The sequence below is a fragment of the Hippopotamus amphibius genome, chromosome 4 (assembly GCF_030028045.1).
Source record: "Hippopotamus amphibius kiboko isolate mHipAmp2 chromosome 4, mHipAmp2.hap2, whole genome shotgun sequence".
NCBI classification, from domain to species: domain Eukaryota; kingdom Metazoa; phylum Chordata; class Mammalia; order Artiodactyla; family Hippopotamidae; genus Hippopotamus; species Hippopotamus amphibius.
This window is the reverse complement of record NC_080189.1, coordinates 5,614,114-5,640,246: the sequence shown is the minus strand read 5'-3', so window position 1 is coordinate 5,640,246 and position 26,133 is coordinate 5,614,114. Positions and strand designations below refer to the sequence as shown.

General features: G+C 47.8%; 1 protein-coding gene across 8 annotated transcripts in view; it reads right to left on the bottom strand.

The window, feature by feature from the left end:
- Window positions 1-26,133, bottom strand: part of PRKAG2 (protein kinase AMP-activated non-catalytic subunit gamma 2) — a 274,675-nt gene that overhangs the window by 37,777 nt on the left and 210,765 nt on the right. For 3 of the 8 annotated variants that reach the window (XM_057730691.1, XM_057730693.1, XM_057730695.1), the window contains exons 5-6: window positions 22,639-22,708; window positions 2,417-2,523 (exon numbers count right to left, since the gene is read on the bottom strand). In XM_057730691.1, the coding sequence (XP_057586674.1) occupies window positions 2,417-2,523; window positions 22,639-22,708 (177 nt within the window). Of the gene's footprint in view, window positions 1-2,416; window positions 2,524-22,638; window positions 22,709-23,122; window positions 23,180-26,133 lie in introns of those variants that run through there. The other 5 variants (XM_057730694.1, XM_057730696.1, XM_057730698.1 and 2 more) reach the window with 4 other exon arrangements.

The following is a 26,133-nucleotide window of genomic DNA, read 5'->3' as shown; positions in this document are numbered from 1 at the left end:
AAGGAGCAAGGGAGGCAGGTGGCCTCCTCCCCAGTCACATTGCAGCCCGGGGCTCCTGACAACCGCAGATGCTGAGGGAGAACCAGGCGGCCTGAGGGGGAGGGACGGGACTCTAGGACAGGCACCTGGCTTCCAGGTCACCAGGACCAGGCCCCGCTGCACACACCCACATGAGACACACCCACACGACACGGGGCGTCACAGCCCCGCCCTCGGGAGGCCCATGGCCTCCCAGAGGCTGAGCTGGAGGCCAAGGGCATGGACGCCTGGGACAGGCGGCCCTTCACTCCTGCTATTCTCAGGCTGCCCTAGTTGCCTGTCGTCTGTGACCCCCATTTTCAGTTTACTTTTGGACGGCATTGACTGATTCCCCAGTCCAGCTGTGTCTTTGATACTCTGTACCCTCAGGGTAACCTGGTCAGAATATAAGTATTGTTCTGTGACTTGCTTTTTTTTTTTTAACTTAAAAATAAACACATTCTCGACAAATGTTTTTCCTGCCCTTCTCAGTGGCTGTGTGCTGTCCTATCACACGCGCACACCGGGAGCCGTCTAGGCCGCGACCTCGCTTGGAGGACGGTCGCGTGGTCTCCAGGACGGGCTGTATCTCCCCTGCTCGCTTCCCTAGCTCTCCAGACGTGTCCACGGCCACAACTGCAGGCTGTGTCTAGACAACATCCGACTTAGCCCTTTCAAACGCATCTTTAACTTTGCTGTAACCAGTACCAACCCCCCCATTTCCATGGTAACCAATTTTAGCTCCTCTAAAGCTCAGAGCCTCAAGGATTCGTGACTTCCAGGAGACAAGCAAGGGCAGCTTCTATTAACTAGGGAAGTGATAGTCACTGGAATAGTGACCTCCGATGAGCCAAAAAGCATCACATTTTTCACGTATTACTCACTCTGACTAAATTCTAAATTCAGAAAAGAGTCACTTTTGCGACACGGGAAAAGCTGAGCAAGAGTGAAAGCAGGTGCAGGGTGTACCCGCTGTCACGTGCTTGCTTCTCTGCTGGTGGAAAACCCAGGGTCAGGCCTTTGTGGGGGGGGTGGGGGGTGGAGTGAGGGTGAGAAGGTTGATCTAGTTCTTTATTTGGGGAATTCAGAATTTCTAGTTACTTCACTATTGAAGTCTGCAGGAACAGGGGTAGAGAACACCTCCTGAAGTTACCATCTGCCCTTTCCCTGTAACACTGTGTGTGGATGCCTGTCTGTCCTCTTTGTGTCCCTTGTAGAAGGGACCTTGGAGGCTGCCTGCTCCAAAGTGAATTTAGCAAAGTCATAGGATATTAGGCCAGTTTACAAAAATCAAAAACAACTGGAAAATAAAATTAAGAACAAAGCCATGTTTATAGTCCTGAGAATCTTGTGCAGCTGGGCCTGAATGCAGGCAAAGTGGCCCCCAGAGCCCAGGCATCTCGAGGAAGAGCCAGGAAACCAGGTGGAGGAGGGGCGGGAAGAGGCCCCGAGCACTGGGCAGGGCCAGCAGGGCCTGGGCACAAACGGCCCAGGACAGCCCCAGACGGATGACGCTGAGTGAGGCTGAGGTGAGCTCATACAGCCATCTTAACCCCCCAGGGCCTGCGGAGGCCATGCTTTCTGGCCTTGGCCTGAGATCTGCCCCGCAGGGCCTCTGCCTCTTCCCCTTCTCCCCCAGTCCTTCAGGGGCTCTCCTGGGAGGAGGCTCTAATAAAGCGTCGACTGCCCATGAATTCCTGGCTCAGCGGCAACTTTTGGGGAACCCAAGTGAAAACAATCCTGCCTGGTAAGGATTTATGTATAAACTTAAATGCAGACATGTATACGTGTGTATGACATACCTTGTTACACTGGATGTAATTTGGTCATTGCATTGAATGTATTTGGGACTTTTCACATACAATTGTAAGTCATACTGGTATAAAACGAGTTGCAACAAACACAAATTTAATACCAAAATAATCAGGTTCAAATTTTCTGCTAGAAAAGATCAATAGAGTTTTCTCTCAAGAGATTATCCACTGGAATAATTTTTTTCTTTTTAACCAATGTTATTTCAACTTTATTATTCTACTAAATAACTAAGGCCATCAGGATGTGCCGAGGGACGCAGCCCAGCTTAACGGTTAAAGGCTTGGGGTCAACACACATCAGGCAGACCTGACTTCAACTCCAGACCCCGTCACTCACCAGCTCTGTAGGCTGAGTTCTTAAATTCTAGAATGTTAGTAAACTCTAGATGAGTTTCCTTATCTGTAAAACAGCACGTTCCTTAGAAGGCTGCCATGACGACTGAGAACTCAGACAAAACCTCAGCACAGGGCCTGACATGCAGAAAGGGCTGGATACTACCTGCGGGAATTGCTGGATTTAACTTACCTGATAAAGCAGCCACCCAAACAATATACCCCAAATCAGGGAAACTGGACACACTCACTTGTAATGTGGTATCAAAGACGACAAGCTTGGAGCTGGTTGGGACGATGTCGTAACACTTGTGTGACCTCATGAATCGCATGTAAACGCCACTTTCTGAGTCTTCTGCTAAAAAGGAAAGAGAAAAAGGCAAATATCAGTAATAATAAAGAACCTCCTCTATCGGGTGAAAAGTATGCATGGAAAGCCTACTGCCAACAGACCTAGTAGAAAATAAGAAATGTTTTCCCTGTGAGAGCATGAAGCCCATTCTCCTTGACACTGCTGTCCTCACTGGTGCAAGAAGGCGAGGAAGAAATGAAGCCTCTGGACGGAAAAGGAAAAAGCAAAACTGTCTTTTTTGGCAGACGATACGATTTTCTACATAGAAAACACCAAAGAACCTACAAAAAAGTTTCCAGATCTAACAGAGTTTAGCAAGGTCAGAGAATGCAGAGTTAGTAAAAACCCCAAAAAACATGCTACTGTATTACTATAGTATACTAACAACGGACAACTGGAAATTTAAAAAATTTAAAGGCTTCATTTATATAAACATGAAATGGAAATAAGGATCTACACCAGGAGACGAGGAGCCCTGAAAACAGCAACTGTGTGAACAAATACACATAAAGTGGTCTTTATTATTTAAATTTCTGTAGACGTTAACTGACAGCTGGCAAGAGGAACGACAAGGCACTGTGACTCCAAAGCTGTGCCTGTAGCCGGACGATGGCCCACTGCCCACTGCCTGCAAGGACCTCACTCCTGTCTCCTGGTTCACTCAAAGAATGCATCTCCAAGAGCCCTCTTTGACAATGCCGCTCAGCCCACACCAATCTGTACATTTGGGGAAGACTTAGATTGTCTGGGAAACATCCAGGAACAGAGAAATTACTTTATTATACATACTAATTAGCAAGATAAGTGTTAAACAACATGATACTAACCAAGTTCCTTGCCTGTGGAAAGGAGCCCATTATTCCATTTCCTCCTGGGTAAACATGCAGCATACGCTGACTGGTTTGCCAATTTCATAATTAAACTATGTGACCCTCTCCCAAGCCTCTATTTTCCTTTCTGACCTCTCTTCAGGGTACTGTAACTCATTGTTCCCATTACCTTCTGGACAGATCCCCTTTTCAAATATCTCCCCTCCTGCTCGTGGAATCAAGTCAGACAACTCAGGCTGGCATTCACAAACCTCCGCGGGCTGCCTTCTCTGTGACCTCACTTCCCTACTTCCCTGCTCTTGGGTCCAGGCTCACAACTCCCTGCTAGGTCCCCTGCTGTCCTTAATCTCACTTTCTGGCATTTGTTCCTTCTGCTGCAATTTAAACTTCCTTTTCTTTTTCTTTTTTTTAATTATTGGCTGCTTTGGGTCTTTGTTGCTGCACACAGGCTTTCTCTAGTTGCTGAGAGTGGGGGCTACTCTTCATTGTGGTACGTAGGCTCCTCACTGCAGTGGCTTCTCCTGTTGTGGAGCACGGACTCTAGGCGCGTGGGCTTCAATAGTTGCAGCACACGGGCTCAAAAGTTGCGGCTCACGGGCTCTAGAGCACAGGCTCAATAGTCGTGGCGCATGGGCTTAGTTGCTCTGTGGTATGTGGGATCTTCCTGGACCAGGGATCGAACCTGTGTCCTCTGCACTGGCAGGCGGATTCTTAACCACTGAGCCACCTAGGAAGTCCCTTTTCTACTTTTTCTTGTCCAATTTCAATGCAACCTCAAATGCTGTCTTCTCCACAAAAGCAGTGAACGTCTGAATGCTCATTTCTGTGCTGCAATTCTACGTACTGCAGGAAACGACCTCATTTAATTTATGTGACAAGCTTGAAGGGTGTGCCTCAATTTCTTCACTTTACATATGAGCCGACGACGCAACTGGCCTGAAGTCAGAAAGTTAGGAAGTGACTGGAGTGGGATCTGAATCCATGTCCAAGACTCCAACCCCCTCCTTGTGGAAACTCTACCGCTTGTCTCCCCAGGAACGCACGGGTCTGACAGACACCTGTGGAGCTGCTGTTTACTGGGCACTGTCCCGGTGTCAGACATGAGGGGGACATAGGAGCCACATCTCTGTCCTCCCAGCTCCCAAGCTGGCAGAGCGAAGGCACCGGGACGTGAGCCACACAACAGGGGAGGCACTGATCGCACGAGGACCCGGGCAGGAGCCAACCCAGAGCCAGGAGCGTGAGGACGGAAGTCTGCAATGACTTCCTCCCCCGAATGTGCACGTTCTATCTGTGCTTCTCATCAGCTGTCACTTTATGTCTCATTCCTGTGATCTGCACAGCTCTGATATTTTCTTCCTGGATGATGATTTCTTTGAATGGTCAGGATCTTCCTCGTTCACGTTGTTAATTTTGTCAACACCTATTTATTGCACATGGTCTTAGTGTGGGTTCTCCCACAGTGGATCCTGAGACCAGGGGAAGTGAGATGGAAGGAAAGAGTCAAAAAGGAGCTCCAGTAAGCAGGTGCTAGGGACCCTGGAGAGGCTGTGCACGGACCTCAGAACTGCCTCCTCGTCAGGACCACTCTGCCCTCCTTGGTTAGGGGTTACCCTGGGGCATCGCCTCGGCATTCCTGCTCTGCACCCGCAAGCCCAGCTGCCAAAGAATACGCTCAGGCAGAGATGTTCAAATAAGAGAACCCGGATGCAGGCGAGGCGCCCACAGCATCTTCTGCCCCACAGCTTCCGCTGTGCTGGGGGCTGGGGGTCCCTGGGGCCCAATACACATGCCGCTGCCTTGCAGACACTACAAACCAGTAGGGGAGAAACCATCACTACACCGTGAAATCGAAGCACACCCTTCAAGGCTGTCACATAAATGAAATGAGAGCTACCACAGGACAAGTCCGGGCTTATGAACAAGGTAAGTGGCAGGCAGTGAATGGATGGATGGAATTTGAGCCAGTGTGCTTCCGGTTTTCTCAAAACATTTATCTCCCGGGAAATAGGAGTCTTGCACAGGAGAGAACTAAAACACAGGAAGTTCATCAATAGCCGCACAGCAAGTTCCGGTTCTTCTCTGCCATCACTGGTCCAATGTGGCCAAGGGTGATGATTTCCAGGCTGCTGAATGAGTCGTTTCGTCCGAGCCTATTCAGCGGGGGATCTGGGCGGACATGAGGCTCCAAGACCAGTGCAGTGAAGCACACGCGTCACTAACATTTAAGTTACAAATTGCGGGGCAAATCCATGCTCCTAAAATTCAAATGAATGACATCAAGAGGGAAACTATACTAAAATGTAACACTCCATCTCCAAGAAAGGGACCGTTGTAAGATAGTTTGTCTATTAATTAAATCAAGAATTTTCATAAAAGGAGTGTATATTTTATAGATGTTAATATCACAATGTGAATATCTGAAATAAAATCTTAAAATACTATGAAAAGAAATATTCAAACTTTTAGAATTTTTTAAACTCTGTAAGCTTTGTGTTTAACATATTTTTTGGGTACCATCTTAATTTGTCTGTTGATTTTCTCTTAAATATTTAAATAAACATTTTATTTTGAAAGGCTTTAGATTTATAGAAATATTGTGAGGACACAGCAGTTCCCTGTATACCCCGTACCAGGTCCCCCTAAAGATGACACCTGACGTTGCTCTGGCACATCTGTCACAACCAATGAACCATCACTGACACACTATTAAAAGTTCACACTTTAATAGGGCTGCCTCAGTTTTTCCCTCACATCCTTTCTCTGTTCCCTGACCCCATCCAGGACGGCACGTTCAGTCATCATGCTCCGTAGCCTCCCCCAGGCAATGACAGCTTCCCAGGCCTTCCTGTGTTTAATGACCCTGACAGTTTCCAGTTTAATGACCCTGACTGGCAGGCATTCTGTAGACGGCCCTCACTCCGGATTTGTATGGTGTTTTTCTCGTGATCTCAATCTTGGGGTTGTATGCTGTGGCAGGAGGGCCAGAAGGCGAAGTGCCTTCCCATCCCCCCGTGTCAAGGGCACCTGCTGTCAACACGCCTCATCATCTGCATCACCTGGCCCAGGTGGGATCTGCTGGGCTTCTCCAGTACAGGGACTCTTCCCCTCCTCCCACACTGCAGTCTTGGCAGGGAAGTCACATGCAGCCCACACCTGCAAGAGTCACACTCCACCTCCCTGAGGGCGGAGCATCTGCGTAAATTACAGTGAGCCCCCGACATATGAACCTTCAAGTTGCAAACTTTCAACGATGCGGACGTGCGTTCACATGTCGAGTCACATAAGTTAGTTCATGCATCTGGCGCACACTGTCATCTGGGTGCATCCTCTACAGGTGGCTGTGCTTTGTGTGCTTTACTGTACAGGACTGTATGCAGTACAGGAGCCTGGCATCTTTATCTCAAGCCCAGGATGTCCGGAAGCAGGCGTAAAAGCAGCAGTGATGTAGCTGCTCCCGCTAAGAGGCGCCAAGCGACAATCATGGAAACAAAAGTGAAAAAATAATCGAGAGTGGAGCGAGGTGAAAAGGTGGTAGATGCCACTCGTGCTTATAACGTGAATCATTCAACCATCAGCATGTTTCTAAAGAACAAGGGCAAGGTCATGGAACACACGAAGTCTGCTGTGCTGATGACGTCGATGACAATACTGAGGAAGCGTGGAAAGCGATGGGGGAGACGCAGAGACTCCTCAGTGTGCGGACGCAGGGTCAGCAGGAGCGTCGGGTCCCGCTCAGCTTAACACTGATTCGAGAGAAAGATAAAGGCCTTTATGAAGACCTGAAGAAGCATCACGGTGAAGGATCTGAGGGCACATCTTTTAACATCAGCCATGGCTGGTTTCATGGATTCAGGGCTAGAGCCAACCTTGACAACATGAAAGTAACTGGAGGGGCAGCGAGTGCAGATACAGTGCAGACACTGCCTGGGAATTTCCTGAAACGCTTCAAGAAATTACTGATAAAGGCACGTATTTACCCAAGCAGGTAAATGGAAGAGGATGCCAGGCTGAAGTTACATCAGTAAGGAGGAAAAGTTGATGCCAGGCTATAAAGCAGCAAAGGGCAGGCTGACGCTGCTGTCTGGTGGCAGTGGCTTCCGGCGATGTGAAGCTGAAGCCTCCCTTAGTTCATCATTCAGAGAACCTGAGAGCCCTAAAAACCATAGCCAGGCGCTCTCTTCCTGGTGTGTGGAAGAGTAACCCCAAAGCCTGGGTTACACAGGCCGTTTTCCAGGACTGGTTTTTCCACCACTTTATCCTGCAGGTAGAGAAATATCGCTTGGAGAAGGTCATCCCATTCAACATTCTTTTACTACCTGACATGCTCCAGGCTGCCCCCATTCACAGACAACTGTCATCCCAATGTCACAGCAGCGCATCTGCCACAGAACACGCCATCGCTCAGCCAACCTATGGACGAAGGAGTCATAGCAGCTTTCAAGAAATATTATTTACGTTACACTTTTTGTCAGCCAGCAAAGGTGACTGACAAATCAGGAACAACTCTGTGACAATTTTGGAAGGACTATAGCATCCACAAGGCCATAAAAAAACACTGAGTTTGCTTGGCGTGAGGTTACGGCCGTCACCATGAATGGGGTTTGGAAGAACCTTTGCCTGAAGTTTGTTCACGATTTTCGTGGATTTGAGAAGGTGGATGAGGAGTCCAAAGAGATCCTCAGTGACACAGTGACCCTCAGCAAGAAGCTGGAGCCAGATCTGCAGGAGGACGACATCACTGAGCTCCTTGCTGTGCAACACGAGGAGCTTACTAATGAGGACCTGATGGAACTGGGGGCCCAGAGAAAGGATGAAGAGAGAAAAGAGGAAGAAGAAGTAACTGAAGAACCAAAGAGATCCAGAAAGGAGGAAATGGCAAGGGGATTTTCTTCGAGGAGCACTGTTAGTTTTTGAGGCACAGGACCCGAACGTAGTATGGTACATGAAGGTTGCAGCAGCCGTTCAGAATGCGGTCCAGTGCTACCGTGTCATCTATGATGAGGAAAAAGAGCTACTACCCAGACATCACTGGGTCGTTTTTTCAAGAGGGTAGACAGAATTGAATCCAGTGAAGGACAGCACCTGTGCCATCAGCGTCAGGTGTGAGTGAACCTGCAGCTCGCCCTCCATCTCCTATTGCTGACGATCCTCCAGCTCTACCATCTCCACCTCCTCTCCCTGCTCCAGTCAGTAATGCTTCTTGCCTGTTCACTCGATGCCAGCCCCTGGATGCCAGCTGTTGTACTGGACTACTGTACTTTTCAAGGTGCTGTACTGTAATATCAAAATGTTTTATTTTTTGTTTTTTATGTATTATGAGTGTGAAAAGTATTCTAAACCTATCACAGTACAGTACTATATAGCCCACTGTGTTCGTTGTGTACCCAGGCTAACTTTGTTGGACTTACAAACAAATTAGACTTATGAACGTGCTCTCGGAACAGAACTTGTTCGTATGTAGGGGACTTACTGCACTTGGAACATTTCTGTACAGGAGAGCTGTCTGTCTGTCTGTCCGTTTATCTCAGTACGGACTCACGGTATCTGTCTCATACTGTGAGTCACAATCACAGTGCAATACCATGTCAGGCCCAGTGCCCCAGCCGGCAGGACCCACCCCGATGACGGGGCTGCGTGGGGCACGGCCCACGTTCTCCTGAGTCCGCAGGGGCTGTGACACCCTGCCACCCCCCCGCCCAGGGCTTCCCTGTCTTACCCGCAGCCCCCACACCAGCGGGGCTGTGGAGAGCTGGGCCCTCAGGGTCTTTGGTGCGAGGGGAGCTCCCTTTCCCCGCCGGAGGATCAGCAGCCCCCAGGTGGAGGGATGTGTGCCCTCAGCCACTAATGTCTTGCGTGTCAGTGTGGTACGTCTGTTACAATTATTCAACTGCCTCAGTTTCTATCCTTCCAGGACAGCCCTGTCTCCTTAGCTCCTCCTACCTGTGACAGCTCTTCAGACCTTGACTTGGTGGCCTCGGTTGTTGTGAGGTGTACTGGGCAGGTACTTTGGAGGACGCCCCTGGACTGGAATTTGTCTGATGTTTTTCTCATGATTAGCCTGGGGTCTTGGTTTTGAGGCGGATCTATAACATTTTTTTTTAACATAAAAAGCTTGACCAAACAAAGCAAAATGTTAAATATGTAAAACAAATGACACTAAAATGTATTTTGGTTTGTGATAAGGCAGATTATTACTGATGTACTAACATGAGTAACAAAACTGCTAGCATTTACGGTTAGGAGAATAAAGTAAAATACTATAAAATGTCATTGCTTCTCCACATTTGGTAAAACTTTCTGATTAGGACACCATTCGCATTGTTTACATTATGATGAAGGCTCAAACTGTACCTGAAGGAAGAAATGCATTGAAATAGAAATAAGAGTATATGGAGTTACACCAAAAAGGAAAAAAAAAAAAAAAACAACCCCAAAAAACAAAACCATTCAACAATAACAGGTTGTTTGGAATAAGTTATTAGAATTCCTGAGCAGGCAAGTTCAAGCTCTCATTATTCAAAAGGTAACTGGGGCTAAGAAAGTACCGCAGTGTCCCGCTGTCGGGTTCTTTATCCACCCCTGGGGAGCAGTGTAACTGCGGAGCGTCACGCTGGCACCTGAGCCACTGGTCTGTGAAAGCCGCCCATTGTGGAATGACACCGCACATCCAACCACACGCTAACCCAACAGCATAGTCCCAGGGAGCCACTGAAGAGGACTATTGTATATATATGTTACAGTGTTTAATCTGTGAAGGTTAACGAAACAATGTGGAAAATGCAACATCTAAGTTTACATGCAAACAATTCTATACTCTAACTAGGAAAGCACGGCAGTAAGTGTTTCTCTCTGAAAGCAGATCGATTACACACCACCCTTGACAAGTCCGCACTTCACAGCACAGCCCCACCAGTCACAGCCACCTCATGCTGTGTGCCCCCTAGCAATTTCACACCCCGGGATCCCGTCCACACTTCCTTTTCAAAGGCAGCTTCTGAATTCTGGGACCTGTCCTTTGTCTGCCTTTGCTGGGCACACAGCCCATGTGGCCACTGAAATCCTACCTGACTTTCTGTATGGGCTGAATGCTGGTCCCTCAAAGATACGTCCACTTGGAACGTGAGAATGAGATCTTACTTGGAACAAGGGTCTCTGCAGGTGTAATTATCTTGAGATGAGGTCACCCTGGGTTATAAGGCTGTGCCCTAAATCCAATAACCAATGTCCTGACAGATAAGAGATGACACGGACACAGGGGAGGCCATGTCAGATGGAGGAAGAGATCATGGTGATGCTGCCACAGCCACGGGACGCCAGGGATGGTGAGTGACCACCAGAAGCCAGGAGAGAGGCTGGGGACAGATTTTCCTCGGAGGTTCCAGATGGGACCAGCCCGCAGACCCCTTGAACTCAGATGTCTGGCCTCCCGACCGTGGGAGAATAAAATTCTGTTGTTCTAAGCCACCAGGTTTGTGGCACTTTGTCAATGGCGTCCTCAGGAGCCTCCTCCACCTTCCAAGTTCAGTTCACAGGCCCAGTGCACCTTCCTTAAAGGCCCTCAAGCCACAAGCACCTCCCCACCAACTGTCAACACCCCCACTAGCGAGCTGTTTGTGAGTAACGCCCTTTTGGAGCCGTGATGTGCCTCGTACCAAAGCTATAGATCTGCTTCAGACAGCAGCTTCTGAGGCAGCAGACAGGTCCCCAGCAAGTTCCTTAAGGTGTCAGGACACGCTCATGCCTGCTAAACTGTATGTCACTGGAAGATACATCAGGGAAAGGCAGGGGCCAGGGTTCTGAGTCACCCTGTCTTAAAGAGCTGAGTGTGCGAGGATGAGAGGCATTGTAACACAAGATTTACACACTGCCCAAATGTCACTAAGGAAAACCCCCAAACAAAAAAAACTAACTCCTTATTTCCAACCCCCATAATTTTAACTTAATGTAAGCCATTTCATTGTAATTCCACAAAGAAAAAGATTATCAATAGGTTAGTTATTTTAAAATTTGTCTTTTATACTTTATTCTACATTTAGAAGCATAAGTTTACTATTCATATAGTATCTTTTCTGTTTAGAAGACCACTTAAAATAGTTAAGCAAGAAATAAGCAAAAAGGGGAATATGGAAATTAAAAGTATATGGAAAAGATTAAACTCTCGTATACATACATTTTCCTAAAGTGCTTAGAAACATGAATATTAACAAAGCCAAAGCTCAAACATAATTTAAGAGGACTTATAAGGTAGCAGAATAAATGAAGTGCATTTGATTTTTTTCCTTTCCGGGCTTCCTGTATTTGGCTTTGTGTGTGCTGGGGGCCAAAGTGGCCACTGACGAGGGAGACGCCTGTGCCCTGCTAGATAAGGGGGCAAAGGGTATTCAGAAAGAAGGAAAAGCGTGGCTGAGCAAAGGCACAAAGTTTCCCCAATCAGACAGTTCACAGTTAGCTGCAGTGAATGCCTAAGGAATGTCACAGACCCGACAAGGCTGTGACCGTGAAATGACACTGACCCCATCCATTTTAAAATGGCTTTGGGTTTAATTCTAGGAACCACTACCAACGTTTCCTCTTTTTCAGGAAACAGAACCCAAGTACTGCACTAAGCTGAAGCAACAGGGAAGACCAAGGTCAGCTCATGGGGGGCCAGCCCCCAGCCCCACAGGCCAGCGGGGTAAGGAACACCTGGAAGATGCTGATGCCAGGAACAGCATGCGGCCGCCCCAGCCCACTTTTTTTTAAATTTTTTTTTTTATTGTGGTAAAAGTCATATAGTATAAAACATACTATTTTAACTGTATTTCACTGTACAGTTCAGTGGCCCTAAGCACATTCACACTGTTGTGCAACTCTCACCCTCATCCATCCCCCGAATGTTTCACCTCCCTCAACTGAAACTCTGTCCCCACTGAACACTAACTCCCCATTCCCTCTCCCCTCCCCACCCCGCATCTACCAATGTACTTTCTGACTCTATGAATCTGACTATTCTAGGTATCTCCTGTAAGTGGAATCAAACAGTATTTGTCTGCACGTAATGTATACTGGAATGCATTTTTAAGGTTAACTTAATGCATGTCCTGCAAACAGACTGTATCTTCTTTTGCCCCCCGTGCTATACAGTAGGCCTCACCAGCCAGCCATCTACTTCAAACACAGCAGTGTACACACGTCAGTCCCCACTTCTGTCAAACACGCTTTCAGCAACTTCCAGGAGTTTCCTTCTCTCTCGAGCTTATTAAGGACTTTGTGAAAGGAACGTATGTTGAATTGTATCAGTTGCCATTTCAATATCTACTGCGATGACCAGGGGTTTCTCTCCTTGGATCTGTTGACATTAATTCCTTGGTGGATTTCTGAATAAACTGCAGTCCTGCGTTTCTAGGATGAAACCTTGTTTGGTCACAACAGACTGCATGGCTCACTCTGCTGATGTTTTTGTAGGAGTTCTGCCCGTATTTTAAATGCCAGGTTCATCACTTGTTTTCTATCCTCTGGTTCTGATGTCAGCACCAAGGGAACGTCACAGGAGGAACTGGGAAGCTGTTACCCTTTCCCGGGCCCTAAAGTAATTCAAATGAAGGCTTTAACTGTTCCATGAAGGTTTTACAGAATTCACCCAGCACCAGACTGAACACCAGGCCTCTTCTGCAGGGGCCGAGGAAGGGTGAGGACCTTCCATTACTTAAAAAAAACCCCAAAACCCGTACTGAGATGATTCACATCCACACAGTTCACCCATTTAAAGTGTGCGATCCAATTAATTACTTTTTAGTTTCTTTTACGGTGACTGATGAAAGGGTTACTTTACCAGGAAAATACAAACCGGTAAGATTTATTCAAAACTGATTGAAAAGATTTTTAGATGTATTGATACAGCTTGATATATTCAGATTTCTTTTAATGTTATTTTCTAAATCTTTGCATTTATAATTAAGAAGCCCCTCATTTCTAATACTTTGTGTTTTCACTCTGTTTTTCTTGAACAGACTTGACACAGGTTTATCGACGTTATTGGTCTTTTCCAAGAATTAAGCTTTTGCTGTTGTTGAGCAAGACTACTTTTTGATTGCTGTCATTTCAGCAGCATTTTAGGGGGAGGAGAGAGAAACGAACACCCTCAGCAAACCATCTTCGCTCACGACGTGGCGGCCCAGCTCAGGCAGGCGGTCAGGTGCACTGGAGACGGGCTTGTCACCACGTCCCCACCAGTGTGCAGCAGTTTGACATTCGGACACAATGCTGTTCGAACGCATCCTGACACGTTTCAGGTACCAGCACTTACACACCTGTCCATAAACGCGTGCACATCTTTGGGGTTTAGCAATACAATGAATCCTTCTGCTGTGGGCCCCCAGCTGCCTCTAACACCGCACACCATCATTCTTACAACATGTCTAAGTGCTGTTCAGAGTTACCATTTCAAATCAAAATACGAAAATGACCTGCAGAGTAAGGCACTAACAATATACGATTCCCTGATAAGCTCACGGGCCTGGGTCCTTTCTTCAGCTACGGCAGGGAGCAGGCCAGTCTTCTGCAACAGGGACTCCAGGACTTCTGGGCTCCACGGGGAGCGAGTGTAGAAGAAAGAATGGGGCAGATCTAGACCAAACCTGTATCAGAACTGCCATTACCTCTGTGTGACGCTGAGCAAATTTCTTCCTCCCCTTGGCCTGAATTTCTTCATTTCTAAGAGGGGGATAACACTATCTTTCTTGCAGAGTGATTCTGAGAAATGAGGATAAATAAACTCGAACATTCAGGCACAAAAGCTGTCCACTGGGTGGTGTGTATGGTGTGTATGATAGTCACAGGGGGAAAGCCATTGCTGGGCAAATGGCTATTGCCGGATGATGCACTAATGGTGGCTTGATTTTAAATTTCTGCTTAGCTGCCTTTTTGGTCCTTTCTAGGGTCATCATCATAGTTATATCTGTGGAGACCGTACTACGCAGCAGGTACTGAAGTGACTGTTACATTCAGGTTATTTAATGCACGTATAATCCTATTAGCGAGGTGCTATTATTACTTCCTACTTATACATGAAGAAACTGCAGCTTGAAATAACTTGCCTAAGGTCTCACAGCTATTAAGCAGAAGAAATGGGACTCCAATCTGGGTCTGACTCATACTGTTAATTACATGACACTAATTATATATGCAGCTTAAAGGGAGGACCTGCCACATGTGTAAGCATCAAAGCTAAAGGAATCACTGTGAAAAGTAAGAGCCAAACAGAGCTGAAACTAAACACGTGAGAATGTGGACTGTGTATTCTCAAGGAGGTCTTAATGGAACAACTAAACATCCCATAGTATGTGGTCTATAAAACAATTTATCGGTAGCAACTACTGTTAGAAACAAATGACCAGGGGCTTCCCTGGTGGCGCAGTGGTTAATAATCTGCCTGCTAATGCAGGGGACACGGGTTCAATCCCTGGGCTGGGAAGATCCCACATGCCACGGAGCAACTAAGTCCATGCGCCACAACTATTGAGCCCATGTGCCGCAACTACTGAAACCTGGGTGCCTAGAGCCTGTGCTCTGTAACAAGAGAAGCCACTGCAATGAGAAGCTGGCACACCACAATGAAGAGTACCCCCCACTCTCTGCAACCAGAGAAAGCCCACACACAGCAACAAAGACCCAATGTAGCCAAAAATAAATAAATAAATAAATAAATCTTAAAAAAAAAAAAAAAAAAGAATGACCAAAGCATAACCTAAGATAAAATGAATCAGGTATTACAATGTTCAGAAACCTCAGTGATGTGACATAAATTCAGATATGTAGGAAATAGCTCAAAGTAGGACAGAAGCAGCAAATTAAAAGGTTAAAAAGTGATTAATTTGACCAAAAGTTTCCCAAATTAGTTTCCTCCCTGAAATGACTCTCTCTTTTCTGCATCCGCGTTAAGCTACACTTCATTTCCCCTAACATCAGTGCAAGTGCAATTACAGCCACAAGAGAAACATCTAAAAGACCTTTTCCTCAGATACCAGATTATGTAAGCTAGTCGTCACGTTTCTACCTGCTGTCACTGCCTCTGAGCTGTCTGGCCACTGGACACAGCCTATTCCGACCCCACACTTAATTAAGAGGGAAAGTCTCGGCACATCTGGGAGGTACACGCAGGTCATCTTACACCTACCTTGTCACTGCTCTTCGATTAGTACCCAAAAACTTTGCAAGCGGATTTCCTCTCATTGCCTTAAATAGAAATGCCTTATTTCTTTATAAGAAATAACATTAACCACTGAAGTATACTGAGCCCATATGCCAGAGTCAAAGTTAAAGCTCCAAAAAGTATATGTGTTCACATACGTGGCAAATATTTACTGAAGCTAGGTCTTATTCATCATGGTATCTTTGAGACCTGGCAAATAGTAAGTTTTCAGTCCCCGTCCTCACAGAGTTTCCACAGGCAAAGAAACATGAATAAATGCATTTCACCTTAACAGGCCCATCAACCATGAGGGATCATGAAAAGATACATGAAGGCCTGTCGGGGGCTGCCAGAAAGTCACTCTTTCCAAGTGACACGTAGGCCGAGACCTGCAGAAAACTAGCAGGTGGCCAAGAGAACAGGGAAGAGCAATCCAGGGAGAGGAAACAGCCTGTGTGAAGTCCAGCAGGCACAGAGGATCAAGGCCAGGAGGAGGGAGGCGCACGGTGAGGCGGGCACAGGGAAGAGGGGGCACATTGCAGAACTGGGGGGGAGGTCTGGGCTCCCGCCTAAAGGCAGAGGAAAGTCAGAGAAGGCTTTTAAGCACGGCAGTGACACGAATAGACACATGTTTTTAGAAAATATCTCTAATTGCAGCACGTGAAGTTGATTGGAGGGGGCTGGAGTAGATGCTGGAGAGACTAGGCTGTTTAATAGTCAATAGAAAGGTGGCGATGGCAGAAGTGATGGGACAGGTAGGTATTCAGGAGGTGAAAGTGAGAGGATGGACCGCTTGCGTGTGGGAGAGAGAGCGAGCCGGAGCTCAACATCAGAGGAGCAGGAGGACAGACCAGAGAGACAGTGCAACGACTCACGTGGAGACATCCAATAAGCAACTGAATACTCAGAAGAGAGGTCTGCAGGGAGATAGCTATTTGGGCATCATCAGTTATTAAAGCATCGTGGTAATTAAACACTGGGCAACAGGCCGGTGGTAATTAAAGCCATGGAAGTGAGGGAGACTGTCTAGGGGAGAGTACAGGACGAGAGGACAAGTGGGCTTCGGGCAGAGCCGGGAGCAAGTCCAGTATCTAACGTTCAGGTTTACAGCATGTGAACAGACCTCACTCCACCTGCTACTGCAAAACAAAACAAAACAAAACAAAACAAAACAAAACAAAACAAAACAAAACAAGGAAGAAGAAGGGTAAGAACCATCAAGGAAGCGAACGAGCGGACAGGTTTGAGGAGCACACAGGCGTGTCCGTGGGAGAAGGCAGCAGGGGTGTCTCTGCTGACCGCTGCTAAGAGCTCAGAGGAAAAGAGGACCACCCATTGGAGTTTGCAAAATGGAGCCGTGAGTGCCCACCTCAGGAAATCTGGGTGGAGGATGGACATGCGCTGAAGAAGGGGTGGGAGGTGAGGAAAGGGAAAGAGGGTTTCCGGATGTGGGATCACGTCATATCGGTTACGCAGACCAGCTCGGAGCCTGGGCCGCAAGTCTAACGATGGTGTTTGAACCCTGGTGACCCCACCTTCCCAGATATGTCCCCCGTGGTCACTTACCTCACTCTCACCATCTTAATTTCCTCCTCTATAAACAGGGATGATAAAAACATTTACCTCTCAGAGCTGTTTTGAGGACTAGATGAGATAAATGTAAAGGATTTACAACAGGGCCTCAATATACTTAATACACTCCAGTTGTCACCATCACAGGAAAAGGACACAAAAATTCTTCCACTTTCTTCAAATAAATTCCAAATGCTTCGTGGTATCAAAGTCTTCCCTCTTTAAAATTCACAGGTGAAAAGTAAAGCCACAGGGGTCCTGGTGTAACAACTCTGCAAGGGTTCTGCCTACCCCAGCCATGGCGAAGACCGTCTGACTCACCGGCCGGGACTCCTGCCAGCTGCCTGCTGGGCTCCAAGTGCCCACCAAGGAGCAGGCAGAGCCGGTCTCAAGAGGGAAGGTCATGGAGAGCCGTCATCATGGAGGTGACTCAGCGCTGCTGGCTCGCGAGGACTGTCCAGGTACTTGTGAAGCCCAGGGGCAGGTCCCACATTTGGAACTCCAAACCTGGCTGTACACCCCCCTCTTGTTTACAGTGGTCAGGGACCTTAACATTTCAGAACAAAATCTCCGCAGTCTATAAAACAACCACTCCATCTCATCAAATGTGAAGCTACAGCCTGACTTCACAAACTTGAAAATGTATACCTAAAATCTATTAAATGTGGCAAGCTTTCCAATATGGGGCCAGCCAGAGAAGAAAATGTTTAATTGTAAATATTTCATAAAGCTGTAACTATTTTTATAATCAAGAAACAGTAAATCTCTTGTCTAAGATAAGAACGCAAGCTCAGCAGGGAAGGGTAGAGTCTGCATGACAGATTATCAGAGCCTTCTAATACTACCAGATGATCGGCCAGCAACCAGGCTGTGACCACACACCTGTCACCACCAGAGGTCAGTCCCCCTCACACGACAGCCCGTGAACCAAGTGGACCCAGCTGAGCCTCCCTCATCAAAGCTAAGTGATAAGGAGATACTTTCAAAGGTTCCACAAATACACAGGAAGACATTCTCCCTTAAGGACGTCAGAGCAGCGTGTCTCAATCTTCTTCTCATTATCCACACCCCCCCAGCCTTTCTAGACATTCTCCCCTCAACTGTCCCACCCCCACAAAGCTTTAATACCGCAGACACACTGTATATCCGTTCAGGGGCCCTTTGAACAGCCACAAACCACTATAATATCTAGGATTTTTTGTCCCCCGACAGGAACCATCTTTGCTCACTTCAGGGCAACGTCCCCCAGTGGAGAATGAACGCGTGCGCGTGAACGCACATTTGTGGTTTATGAGGGCGGTTGCTCGTCATATTTTCAAACTGGAAGGAGGACACGTTCACCAACGCTGGGCTTTGTTTTACAGCGAAAACCCACAATGACAACAACAAAGTAAGCCAGCAATGCCCCAAGAGACCAGGATCACCCACGAATACAGCTACTTCATTGTAGAACTGGGCCTAAAATTCCCAGATTCTTGACTGAAAAATAATGCTTTCCCTCTTACTTTTACTTCTTACCCCCACTTCTTACCTATTTTTGATTATGCTGACTAGGTTGACCAGTCTTGCTAGAAAAATGACTTTAGAGGCAAGTTCTGAAACGCTTATCCTTTGGGAAATGCCTTGCAGGTGAAGAAGGAAAAGCTCGGACAGAAAGGACCCCCCCAGACGGAAGGGAGCAGCAGGGAGGAGGGGGAAGGGGGAATGGGAGTGCGGGTGGGGAGGGGACTGGGAAGAAGTGGGACGAACCAAGCACAGCGACTTACTGACAGCCTGAAATAACCAGAGAGTCTGCGACAGCTGGAATGATAAGAGGGAAGCGAGGAGATAACACAGATAGTTTCCAGGGGCCGTAAAATTCTTGACGTAGTGCCAGGATTATAGATTTATGAATCATGAATACATTTCTGAATACGCATCTACTTGAGAAAGCGTTCACTGATTGTGTTCAGGTGCCTACGAAGGTGCTTGGTCCTGTGGTTACATAAGTTCAAGATAGTTAATGTTGATAGAAACAAACAGCTATGGCCGATATAACACAATATTTGAAAAGCAAACACATAAAGTGATTGCAACGGGCCAGGCGCTGCTGGTGTCACTTTGCAGATAGCGAATCAGTTCATCTTCCCATCGTTCCCACAAAGGAACCATAAACACTGAATATAGTCATTGAGATACCAACACACTGCTGAGCACCTACAACGTGCCACCGTGTCACGTGCTGGGAAGAGAAAGATGGATTGCAGAGAAGTACAGACGGGCTTTAGGGAGCAGCCTCCGAGAGGGTGAGACCTGGGCTGAGCCGTGATGTGCTCATTAGTAAGGCTGGCAGGTGGAGAAAGGCTGCAAGAGACGGTCCTACCCTCCAAAGGACGTAAACCCGCAGGCACCAAGACCATGAAGGGGGGTCACGGAACAGGGGTCCGGCCCACGCTGCTTGTGGGACAAACCTGGCCTGTTTCTGTAAATAAAGTTGGACTGGAACGCAGCCCTGCCAGCTGGACCGAGTTGCTGCTTTGCTGCTTGCCCAGGCAGGCTGAGCAGTTGTGACCGAGACAGAGACCGAGGCCGAGACCGAGACCGAGGCCGAGACCGAGACCGAGACCGAGGCAGAGACCGAGACCGAGGCAGAGACCGAGACCGAGACCGAGGCCGAGACCGAGACCGAGGCCGAGACCGAGACCGAGGCAGAGACCGAGACCGAGGCCGAGACCGAGACCATCTGGCCCTTTACAGGAAAAGTTTGCTGATGCCTGTTCTAGAGCCTTATTATTCAGAGCGGGGTCTGTGGAGCGGCAGTAGCAGCAGTACTTGGGAGCTTGGCAGAAACGCAGATGCCCAGGTCCCACCCCAGACCCACAGAATTAGAATCTGCCTTTCAAAAAGATCTCTGGCGGTGCTTAATGCACAGAAAGCTCTCCCATCATTGGTGTGTATGGCCGGGAGGAGGCTGTAAGGCTGCAGATGAAGAGAAGTCTGCACGTATTCTATATATAGACACAGGAAAGTGGCAAAGATTTTCCGGTAAAGGAGCGGTGCTGTTAGTTCGCGCTCTGGAAAGGTCCCTCTGTCAGGGTGCGACGGTAAGAAGTGGGTGGGCAGATGATGTTACAACCCAGGCAAAAGAGGACCCGGACAACAGGGGAGACTGAGTCACAATTTTTTCTTTTTTCCCAGAAGCAAATAATGTTTTATGAGATTACTCCAACTTTATTACTGCCTGCCAAGCTGTTTCTAACAGAATATCTGTTATAATTCATTAGGAAACAGAAAAATACTTGGTAACAAAAATATTAGTAATCATGTGTTTCCATGTATACCAAATGTATCTCCATCTAAGGAAAGCAGCCAGGGTGCAATGCACAAACGATGCCTTTGAGTGAATAAGAAGGAAGCTGGGAGATTAAATGAGGACCTATTCAACAGCTAAGTATCAATATTAGGTAGGCTGCTAACACATTAGCTCACAGGATATTTAAAGGTGCAATGTCTCACTGGTAGGACTTATTTTCCCCCACATAAACGTAAGATTCCGCTTGATATTCAGTTTTTCCGTATTTTGCATGAATAAGCAATCTAAAGTTCAAAAGAAACAAAGCAGCGTTTTAGACAACCACGCCAACATTACTCCTTCCAGCTTGGCTAACAGCTTCCAAGCGACTGCTTCTTAACATTTTGCCTCCTTAAGAATCTAGAAAAGTTTGACAGGGTTATTTGTGGGATTCAGTATGCTTTAAAGTAATGATAGCAATATAGATAAAAACAGATGGGTGAAAATGGGAAATTCTTTTTCTTAGGTGATTAGGTTTAATGTTTTACATTCATTCCATCGGCAGAAACAATGCAAAAGAAATAAGGCCAGTATATCTGCTTTGAGGAACGCGACATAATTAAATTCATAAATCTCAAGTAAGGAGAAAAACGTGACAAACGTGTGTTGAGAAGAATCTCTATGGAAGATTCATTAGTAAAAACCTTAAAAAGTCCATGAGTTCAGTACAATGGCAAATGCTACTTAAAAAATAATAGTAACTAACATCTTCTGAGTGCTTACTCTGGATTTACATTGTTCATCACCTGGATTATCTCATTTAATCTTCAAAACACCCTGCTATCAGCTCCACCTTATGAATGAGAAAACTAAGGCACTGGGAGGTTAAGTAACTTGTCCAAGGTCACACAGCTTAATAAGAAGACAGGATATGAAGTTGGGCCTGTGCTCTGAACCATAACTATGGCATCTGCTCTCTACTTTCCTTTCACCCCCATGTGAATCTGCAAAATGATTAAATGTAATGGACTCTCATTGTTACTAAAATCAGGGACAAAGAAAACTCTATCATTTAGATATTCAAAGTCTTGATGGAAAGGGGGGGTACACCATATTGCCCTGCGGACAGCACCCAAAATTTGAGCTGCAGTAGAACAAAATCGAGGAATAATGAAGTGGATTCGACTGAAGGCACGATTATTTTTCAGTAGGACAGAATGCTAATTAGGTCCTAGTAAAATTCTGAAAGGTATCATGTAACTGCTTGTTAATAATAAATACGACTGCCGACTTTTAACGATAATTATTACTACGAGGGCATCATGTTCTGGCTGACGCCTGTGAAATGCGGGAACTCTGAAACACAGAATAAACCTTAAACTCCGGCCTGACACGGTGGGCTTAAGGTTCTCGAACTGGTTGTGCATGCTTATTGAAGCAACTGCCTGACTGTAAATGGACGGAAGCGTTAAAGCAAAGTTGCACAAGGCACATGCTTTGTTCCAGTAGCTTTATTCCATCAATACTCTTGGAAAAGAGAGAAGTCACTAAGTGAATAATGGGGGAAGACAAGATAGCGTGGGGGTCTTTTAAACTCCTCAAGCTGTCAAGCATCTTACACAAAGTTCTTTTTTTGACTCTGAGCTCATCGCATCCCATCTTAAACACTAATTTTGCCAAAGAACAAGCTCATCCCCTTCACATTTCAAGTTTCAAAGAAAAAACGGACCCTCCCCCACATTTTAACAGCCTCCAAAGAAGATCCAGGTAAGAAGAAAACGGGGCAGGAAAATGAAAGGCAAAATCGACACCAAAAGCCGACCGAGGGACGAGGCGACAGAAACGATGGAACGACGGGGTCACCTGAACTCCAAAACCAAGGCGCTGAGCCGCCGCCGGTCCTCCCGGGAACTTTCCGCATGGAGACAAGGGGACACGCCCTGCCGGCGGTATTCCCACACGCCCCGAGACGGAGCCGGCGCGCGGCGCTCACAGGTAGGGGCCGGGGCCACCCCTGCGCGCGGCGGCCCTGCGGCCGCCGCTCCCGCACGCCACCTCGCCGGCCCTCGAGGGGGCCAGCCGGGACAAAAGGACCGACCGTCCGCGCGGACGGCGGGGTGCGGGCCCCCCGGGAGCCCGGCGGGGCTCCGCCCGCGAGAGGCGCCGCGGCCGCCGCCTGAGAGCGCGCGCCGCCCGGAGCCGCCCGGGGCCCCGCGGCCTGCGGGGCGCGAACCCCGGCGCAGAGCCGCGCGCGCGGTCGGGCGGGGGGCACTCACCGTCGTCTTCCACCTCGAATTTCTCCAGCATGCCGGCTTCCGCGGGTCCCGGGGCCGCCGCCAGCGCCGCCTGAGGAGGAGGAGGACAGGGATCAGCATGCGCTCGGCGGCGCGCGTCCCCGGGCGCGCGGGCGGGCGGGCGGGCGGGGGCGCCGGGGCCGCGGGGCGCGCGGGGGCGGGCGCGGGGGCGCCGGGCGGGGGCGCGGGGGCGGGCTCTGCGGCCCCGCCGAGCGCGCCGGCCTCGCTCCGCGCCGTGTCGCCGGGAGGAGGAGGAGGAGGAGGAGGAGGGGCCTCCCGGGCGGCCGGCGCGGCCCAGCCCGCCTGCACCTCACGGGCCGAGCGGCGCGGCCCGGCCCCCGGCCCGCCCCCGGCCCTGCCCGCAGGTGGCGCGGGCCGCGGCCTAACCCGCCGCCTCCCCCCCCGCCCCCCGAGTAGGGCGGCCCGCTCCCGGCCTCCCCTCCGCGCCCCGCGCGTTGGTACGGACCGGCGAGCTGGAACCGTGGGAAGAGGACCCCGAGGCGCCAGAGGCTGGCTCGCCCGAGGGCGGCCGGGGCGCCCCCCTCCGGCCGCGGCCCTCCTTCCCGGCAGGGCCGCCGGCCGGCCATTAGCAGAAGCCCTTCTTCTCATCCTCGTCTCGTCCTCCCCGCCCCCCGCTTCCACTCACCTTCCCCCGCCACCCAAGGCCGCGCGTCCCTGCAGGTTTAACCTGCGCAGGTGTGGTCTCGGCCAGCCCGGGGGTGGGGCGCGAGGGGAGCGCTGCCAGGTGGTGGGGTGGGCGGGGCGACGTGCCAGGGAGAGGGGGATGGAGGCTGCAGGACCCCGGGGGAAGAGGACACTGCAGACCGGGGGTGGGGGGGGGGGGGTGGATGAGGGGGTGATTGCTTGTTTTTCTTTTTAAATTTTAGACTACATTGCCCGTTCCTTTCCCCTATTAAAATTTTTGTACTGTGGAATATACACATTGTAGATGCATTGTGTTGCTATCTGTTTTACCCAGCCATGGAACTCTTAATTTGCTTCCTCTCTTCATAGTCCATTCTGTTTGGGGAGTCACTGCCAAAAGCACATACAAATCTAAATCTAGCCCTGGCCACTCCTGTCACCCTGCATCTGGGTATCTGAGACGCTCCTATCGCCAACTCAGGCTGGCAGGCTATGAGGCTGGCAGCCGAGAGCTTCCTGGAAGAGCAGGGTGGCCAGAGAGAGGACAGGCACCGCATTCCGTGAGGCTCTCCTGTGTTAAAGCCAATGACTGCCCCAGGTGCAGGGGTCGCCTAGTTCACTTCAGAGTGCAAGGGCTGTGATAGATTAGCTCCCCAGCTCTGATTAAGGCTATGAAGCCCCACCCCCCCAAACAGGAACTTGGTTCTGTCACTCTTGCAAGCCTAGCCTGTAGGAGGAAGTACTGAAATCTCCTTTATGCTTTCTTTTTGCTCTGTCATCTCAGTTGGGCCAATCTCCAACTGTTTTTGGTTTTGTTTTGTTTTGGTTTTTTTGCCATGCCGCATGTGGGATCTTAGTTCCTTGACCGGGGATAGAGCCATGCCCCCTGCATTGCAAGCTCAGAGTCTTAACCACTGGATCGCCAGGAAAGTCCCACCAATCCCTGTCTTACTCTTTACCTTAAAAAATGTTGGGGGGAGGAAAAAAAGAAAAAACTAATTCTGTAAGACATGGTGGTATAAACTCTCAGCTATGTCATGCTTAACAGCAAAAGACTGAATGCTTTCTCTCTAAGTTTGGGAACAAGGCAAAGATGTCTGCTTTCACACTGTTCTTAATCAACATTGTACTAGAAGTTCCAGCCACTGCAATAAGGCAAGAAAATAAATAAATAAAAGGCATACAAATTGCAAAGGAAGATATAAAACCATCCCTATTTGCAGATGACATGGTTGTCTGCATAGAAAGTCCCGAGGATTCTACTAATTAAAAAAAACAACAACCACAAAACCCCCCAAACAGCAAAACTAGAATTAATGAGTTCAGCAAGGTTACAGGATACAAGATCAACACACAAAAATCAATCACGTTTGTGTAGGCTAACAATAAACATGTGGAAACTGATATTAAAAACAATATTATTTAGTCACCACAAAGAAAATTAAATACTTAGGTATTCACTTAAGAGAACATGTACAATATCTGTATGCTGAAAATTACAAAATATGGATGAAATGAAAGAATACTTAAATACATGGAGAGGCACTCCATGTTTATGGATTGGAAAACTCAACATAGTAAAGATGTCAGTTCTCCCCCAGATTGATCTCTAGGTTTAATGAAATTCATATCAAAATCCCAGCAAGGGGCACTTCCCTGGTGATGCAGTGGTTAAGAATCTGCCTGCCAATGCAGGGGACACAGATTCAATCCCTGGTCCAGGAAAATTCCACATGCCATGGAGCAACTAAGTCCGTGCTTCACAACTACTGAGCCTGTGCTCTAGAACCCTCAAGCCACAACTACTGAAGCCTGCATGCCTAGAGCCTGTGCTCTGCAACAAGAGAAGCCTGTGTACCACAACAAAGAGTAGCCTCCATGCAGCAACGAAGACCCAATGCAGCTCCCCACCCCCAAAAAAAAAATCCCAGCAAAGTTTTTCATAGACAAGACAAGCTTCTTCTAAAATTTATATCGAAAGGCACAGGCTCTAGAATAGCTAAAACAATCCCCAAAAAGAAGAATGAAGTGGAAGGGAATGACTCTATTGATATTAAAGCTTACTACAGAACTATAGTAATCAAAACTGTGTGGTATTGGCAAAGGGATAGACATGATGATCAACAGAAACAAGTAGAGAATCTAGAAACAGACCCACATAAATATTGCAAACCGATGCATGAGAAAGGTGCCAAGATGATGATGCTGGAACAATTGGACATCAATAGGCAAAAACCCCAATGTAAGCCTCATACCTTATACAAAAATGAGCTAAAATTGGATCATGGGCTTATAAATATGTAAAACTATGAAACTTTTAGGAAAAAAAAATATGAGAAAGGCTTTGGGACCTATTGATAAGCAAAGAGATGACACCAAAAGCATGAGCCATAAAAGAAAAAAATTAATAATTTGGACCTCATTAAAATTAAAAATGTTTGCCCTGTGACAGACCCTGTAGAGAGGATAAAAAGACAAGCTACAGAGTGGGAGAAAAATATTTGCAGATCACAAAGCCAACAAATGACCAGTATCTGGAATATATAAAGAACTCTCAAAACTTAATAGTAGAAAAAGAAAAAACAATCCAGTCAGAACACAAGCAAAAGATACAAGGAGACATTTCAATGAAAAAGATACACAGATGGCAAAATAAGCACATGAAGGTATGCCCAACATCATTAGCCATTAGGGGATGTTATCATTGGGGGAAACTAGGTGAAGGGCACACAGGATCTCTGTATTATCACTAACAACTGCATGTGAATCCACAATGTCCTTGAAATAAAAAGTCTAATTAATAATAAGTTCAGTAGGGACTTCCCTGGTAGT